This window comes from Diaporthe citri, assembly GCF_014595645.1.
Source record: "Diaporthe citri strain NFHF-8-4 chromosome Unknown scaffold_6, whole genome shotgun sequence".
Classification (NCBI taxonomy): Eukaryota; Fungi; Ascomycota; class Sordariomycetes; order Diaporthales; family Diaporthaceae; genus Diaporthe; species Diaporthe citri.
In genome coordinates this window covers 805,890-812,407 of record NW_025064851.1, presented here as the reverse complement: position 1 = coordinate 812,407, position 6,518 = coordinate 805,890, and the positions used below count along the sequence as shown (strand labels likewise).

At 55.1% G+C, this 6,518-nt stretch overlaps 1 protein-coding gene across 1 annotated transcript; it reads left to right on the top strand.

Annotated features, from left to right (window-relative positions):
- INS49_012243 (uncharacterized protein) lies at positions 1-4,391 on the top strand (the record flags this gene model as incomplete). The annotated part of the gene is made up of 5 exons (XM_043172947.1): positions 1-369; positions 423-553; positions 1,032-1,070; positions 1,133-3,185; positions 3,273-4,391. 5 exons carry the CDS (start codon positions 1-3, stop codon positions 4,389-4,391), a joined length of 3,711 nt encoding a protein of 1,236 aa, XP_043022244.1.
- Positions 4,392-6,518: the final 2,127 nt, after the last annotated feature.

The window sequence follows — 6,518 nt, the reverse complement described above, 5'->3', positions numbered from 1 at the left end:
ATGGCACCTGTCACTGACAAGCTTGCCCTTTCTTGTTTCAGGAGCAGGCAACCCAGCAGAGAAGTCCCCAGTCCCACCAAACGCCTCCACTCGAAACGCTCCTCCATCAGCGGCGCTCCAATGCTCAGCGCTTCCTCCCAAAACAACCACTCTCTGTTTTCCTTTGGCCGCAATGGTACCGCTCCCAGTCCTGCTCCGCTAGAACAGGATCCCTCAGCCGCCCACCACGACTTCCTGCCCCAGGTCAGCTTCGATGATCTCCAGAGCAGCCTAGAATCCGCTTCGGGCGACTTCACGTTGACCCAGTTTCCCTCCCCCACCGGCGAGGGTAGCATCCTGGAGTCCCAGGGACTGGCGGCGGCAACCAGCGTACGGGACGAGTCCAACGTCTCACACCACGGGACCATGACGCGCATTGCCAGCACCCAAACCAGCAGCCCCCGGCCCCGGCCCAGGCCCAGACGCATACGACGCGGTCACGCACAGGCTCCATCCTCAGGAGGCCCAGCGTGTCTAACCGGCAGACCAGCATCTCCTCGACCGCGTCCAACATGTCTACCGCCAGCGAAAACACCAGGGCTGGGGGCACTATCCGCCCGCGGCGCCAAAGCCAATATCCCCCAGTCTCAAATAGTCACATTCCAAAACACCAACCGAGAAAATCAATCGGCCCCGGCGTGTTTGACTCATCCGACTCGAACAACGGGCCCTCTGTGCGTCGAGTCCCTAGCCAGACGACAAATGTGGACCGGAATGGGCTGGACTCTTCGCGGTCATCAGTAGACGGGGCAAATCATTATGTCGATACGTCTCGCAATATGACCGCATCGAGAGCCGCAAAGCTCAAGACAATCTCGCAGCCCCCGCCGCCTCGGTCGGGTCACACGAATGCGTCCACAGAGACCAACACCTTGTCGGTCGATCAGCACAGAGCCTCAACGGGATTCCCGAGCTCCCCCAGGGGTAACAAAGCGGGATCCAGCACTCCAGGGTCGGGATCAAGGCGGATGTCGATAATGCCGGGCCAACAGCCACATGGCCTCCATGCGTCTGGACTCGGTGCGAGAACCGTGAGCCCCACTGATGCGCAACGAATGAAAAGACTGTCCATCATGCCCAATTCCGCTAACAGCTCCATGATCTTGGAGCCCCTGCCTCCTCCCCCGTTGACCGAGCCCCGGCCGTCTTCACGATCGCCCTCGATGCTTCCGCGGAAGACAGCGACCCCTTCCTCGCAAAGAACGACCCCCGATCCCAACAGAAAGTCATACAGCTCCGGCATGTCTGTCGGGTCAACAACGAGCTATAATACTGTGAGGACGTCAACAGGCTCACTGCAGCCTCGCGCTCCTCCGAATGGGGGCTCTCGTCTACCGGCTCCCAAGTCGGTGAACAACCTCCCGCCTCCCAGCCAAGATGAGCCTGAGGACGTTCCTCCAGTACCTGCAATCCCGAAAGCATACGAATCGCCGAAGGACTCGCCTGCCGAGCTACACTTCTTGGACAAGAAAAAGTCCAACCTCACACTTGATGCGAGTAGTATTCGCAGCACGTCAACAGGAAGTCTTTCTGGTGCGCCGGTCCACGAAGCAACGCCGGTGCAGCGCAAGCCGAGTGCTCGGAGGATGGCCCCAAGAACAAATCCAGAGCCAGAGAAGAAAGCCCAACCTGTGCAACCTGCGCAACCTGCGCAGCCCGCACAGCCCGTACAGCCCAGGAAGAACTTCAAATCGATGAACCTGCCACCACTTACCGTGGGACCGTTGAGCACCCCGACTGTCAACAAGATAGCCAAGTTACAGAATGACCAGCAAGGTCAGGCTCCAAGGAACATCAGCTCCCCGCCGGCGCGGCAGACGGCAAAGACGCCAACCACGCCAATGACGGCCTCGAGGAGCACTTTCTTCTCCAAGAATCGGGCGGACAAGGAACTCTCCCACTTCCGCAGCAGCAGTTCTGTTCATCAAGGCCGGATAGAGAGCCCGCTGGTCCCCGACACCAGTAGCTCGGAATCCATCAGCGGCAGTATGATGAAACCCTCAGTCTCTCCTTACCTTTCCTCGTCCGTCCCCAAAGATGGGGCATTCGAACAAGCATACTTCAAGAGGTCCCAGACCGGCACTGAAATCCGCGACGCAGAAGAAGCCCCAAGCAACCCTCCCATTGCCCAGTCAAAACCATCTGGGCCTCGAGCTCAAAGACAGCCATCCAAGTCTATATCGAAACCCCCGATCAAGGCGACCCCGAAGTCGCCCACACAACAGTCCAGTCCTGAGGAGCCGGCCACTCCGTCGTCGATGACGTCTTTGCGGAGGAAGCTGAGCTTATCTTGGAAGCGCAGCAATTCTAAGGCGGCTACTCATGCACAAGAGAAGTCGGCCGACAACGCAAAGCATGACGCGATGCCTCCCCCTCGACTTCCGATCTCTGCCACAACGGGGAATATGACGCACAAATCCGGGAGTCCAGGCATATCATCGAAGCCGAGCTCGTCTTATCTCGATTCTAAGAGGCGGAAGAGCTCTGGGTCGAGCCTCAACACTGTGATGGCTCACGAAAGGAAGCGGAGCGATGCTACGCAGGCCACGACGGTCAGGACAGTCAAAAACACTGCTGACGGTGCAGGGAACCGCCCAGCGGTGTCGCATTCCTCGTCGGTCATGCACAAGTTTCTCCGATCTAAGCCATCGACGGCATCAGTACGACATGCGGATGTCTGGACCGCCGATCTGGATAAGGATGACCTGATAGCAGAGGAGGAAATGAAGAAGCTGGGCAGTCGACGTAAGGAAACAGAGCTTGCCGCAAAGACCTTGGACGCTCTGCGTAAACGTGCTACGCCGAAGGAGCGCGTCAGCCCCCAAGACGCTATTCGAATAGCGATGTTGAACATTTACGAACGAGGCGAGATCATCGATTACAACGACATCTACTTCTGCGGCACACAGAATGCGCAGAAGGTTATTGGAGACCTCAACTCAGATGTGCCAAACTTTGGCTATGATGATGAACGTGGGGACTACAGCATCGTCACAGGAGATCACCTGTCCTACCGCTACGAGATAATCGATATTCTTGGAAAGGGAAGCTTTGGTCAGGTCGTGAGGTGCATTGACCACAAGACTGGTGCTCTTGTTGCCGTCAAAATCATTAGGAACAAGAAGCGGTTCCACCAGCAAGCTCTCGTCGAAGTCAACATTCTACAAAAGCTTCGCGAATGGGCAAGTATTCCTTGAGCTGCTTGTGGACTCATCTGCTAACATTTCTCCTAGGACCCACAAAATAAGCACAGTATGGTCAACTTCACACACAGCTTCTATTTCCGTGGGCATCTTTGCATTTCTACGGAGCTTTTGGATATGAATCTTTACGAATTCATCAAGGCGAACGCGTTCCGCGGTTTCTCCTTGAAGATGATCAGACGTTTTACGAAGCAGATGCTCAGCTCTCTGAATCTGCTGAAACAGCACAAGGTCATTCACTGTGATCTCAAGCCTGAAAATATCCTCCTACGCCATCCCATGCACACAGAGATCAAGGTTATCGACTTCGGGTCGAGTTGCTTCGAGAACGAGAAGGTTTACACATATATCCAGTCCCGGTTCTATCGATCGCCTGAGGTTATTTTGGGCATGTCTTACGGAATGCCTATCGATATGTGGAGTCTTGGCTGTATCTTGGCTGAGCTCCTGACTGGTGTTCCGATCTTCCCGGGCGAGAACGAGCAGGAGCAACTGGCTTGCATTATGGAGGTGTTTGGTCCACCAGAGAAGCACCTCATCGAGAAGAGCACACGCAAGAAGCTTTTCTTTGACTCGATGGGCAAGCCTCGTCTGACAGTCTCGTCCAAGGGCCGAAGAAGACGGCCCTCATCGAAGACATTGCAGCAGGTGCTGAAATGTGACGACGAAGCGTTCCTCGATTTCCTCGCCAGATGTCTAAGGTGGGACCCAGACCGACGAATGAAGCCTGACGAGGCTATCCGCCACGAATTTATCACCGGCCAGAAGACCTCTGTACCCGTCGCACGAGTTATGAACCGCGAACAGTCTCCGATCAAGCGTCACAACACGATTTCTACCCCACGCCCACTCCCAGAACCTCCAGCGGCAGCCACATCCATGAGGGTTTCCTCGAGCATACGCCCCAAGGATGCGACGAGCATCCTTGGCTCGCCTGCAAAACCAGGCGCGGGCACCGTGCCAGGCTCTAGGAGAACGTCAGGTGCGGTTGGTGTTCCTCCCAAGCGGACCAGCACTGGCACGACTGGTTCCAATGGTGGACCCCTGGGCAGCAATCTTCCCCGCGCTGCGGGCCGGACGGTTAGTGCTAAGCAGGATCTTGCGAGCGCAGGGGCTACAGCCGCGATGAGTCGGAGAGCTGGGGTTTGAAAGTGCCCCTGAGGAGATACTGGAGCACGCTTGGGAAGGGCTGGTGTTGAAGCCGTTTCGAATTACTTGAGAATACTGTCCCGTTAGACGAGCGCAACTTTCGGGAAAAAACGCTTTTGCTGGGGCTTAAGGCTTGGCCTGTTTTCTATATGCTGTGGTTGGAAGTACTGGCATGGGTTTAAAGGAAGCACAGGCGTTCAACTCCGAGCAAAAGGGCTTCAAGCACTTGAATTAGAAGCTGCTGGATTATTGTTCACGTTTGTCCCATGTTGGAGAGAAACGATGTAGGAGGGGTTCCTGGGTTGGCACTCCTCCACCTTTTCGTTGTTTATATGGCATACTCACACTATGCACCACACCACCACCACCCTTCTTCACCTCAACCTCCTGTTGTTGAGGGGCGCTATATCTGGGGAGATGAAGGGAACTCAGAAGGCGGACCAGGGCGGACCAGTGCAGGGTCAAGTTGAGCGCGGCTGGTCGCAAGTGAAGAGGGACGGGAACGGAACTTAGGGAGCCAGGCATCATACACTTATGGTGGAATTCATGTTGAGCGAGCGGAACAGGAAGAGAGAGAGAGAAAGCATTGCAAACACATACTTGAAAGATAATGATACCACTTCTTTGTAGCCTCACTTCTCGCATATGGCCTCTCTTCTTTTCTTTTCTTTTGTTCCTATTATTTATACTACCGTTCGCTTATTACCTACCTATTTCACTTTAACGAAACCCTTTTCTTTTCTCTGTGCTTTTTGTTCAGTTTCTCTCTTGTTGGGTTTTGGATTTCGTCCCTTGGTCATGCATTCCTCGAGCGGGACCAGCCAGGTTTGTGGGTGGAGGGAGGAATGGAGCGCTGGGGTTTGAGACCAGCCCTCTCCTCTGGCATCCCTATCCTCTTCATCCGGTGACTAGGTGCTTCCTTTGTATATGCGGTCGGTTTCTTGTGTCCTTACTTCGGGGGAAGGCGCGAGATGGAACATGCCAGCCAGTCAAATGTGTATAGACAGACGGACGGTTTGAGGGGAAAACGGAAAGGGAAGGAGTAAAAACGCATAACCGGGGCGGGTGGATTGTGTACGACGTGACAGGTGAGAGAGAGAGGTGTGGACCAGAGCTTGAGCATCCTCTTGGTTGAGTAGGGCCGGCTATCTGGCTATGTCGCGGTAATACAGTGTTCGATAGACCTGACGGCGCCGTTGCATGGGCGGGCCCACATGACGGGACCAGAAAATGGTTTCTTATCATGAGAATATGATAATTGGGGGACTACAAACCCGTCTCGTTCCTACGCCCAGGCGCTCTCCCTCTGTCCGTGGCTGGTGTCCAGAGCGACGAGTCGGTCTAAGGAGCCCCGTGTGTGTGTGGCTGTCTATCTATGTTGTCGGGGTGCTGTGGAGTATGGTTCCCATACGACATATACGAAGGAGGAGCGCAGGGGAGAGGCAAGGGGAAAGCCAATGCTCTTCGGGACATCAAATTCTTGCCTGTGTATCTTCTTATGAATTACCTGCCACGGTATCATGATATAGGGCTTGAGTAAAGAGAATCTGAAAGGGGACGAATTTATCCAGTGGCACCCACTGCCCATCCACCAACTCAGTGTTGCCGTCAATGATGACTATACCTGTATGACAGTATAGAATCAAACGCATATGAGGGTTGGAGATAAGCAAGATGCCGCCGACTCTGCCTATGCACCGAGGAAGATGAGACGGTAGGTGATTCCAAGGGTTGAACACATAGGCAGCGAATATGCCCAGGGAACTAGCCAGCGGCGACGGCAGACAGCTGGCGAACACAAACCGGTGAGCTTACTCACACTATCTGGAAGGCCGGCGAGGTCGTATGAACTGGCCGTTCCCACTGTCCGACCTCCCAGGAACAACATCTCCGGCAATACTGTCTGCCAGTCCCGCCTGCATACCCATCCCCGGGCTGCGCAGAGCTCATGACACCCCAGCCGTGACCGGCGACCAATCCAGCTTCGCCTCATGACACCTCACATAGGCGCAGCGAAGGGGTAAGGCATCAAGGAAAGAAGGGGGTGTACTGAGGCCAAAGACTGTCCTTCCTGTCTGCCTGACTGACCGATAGCCAGCAGTTTAGCTCGACAGCTTGCCGGCGAGT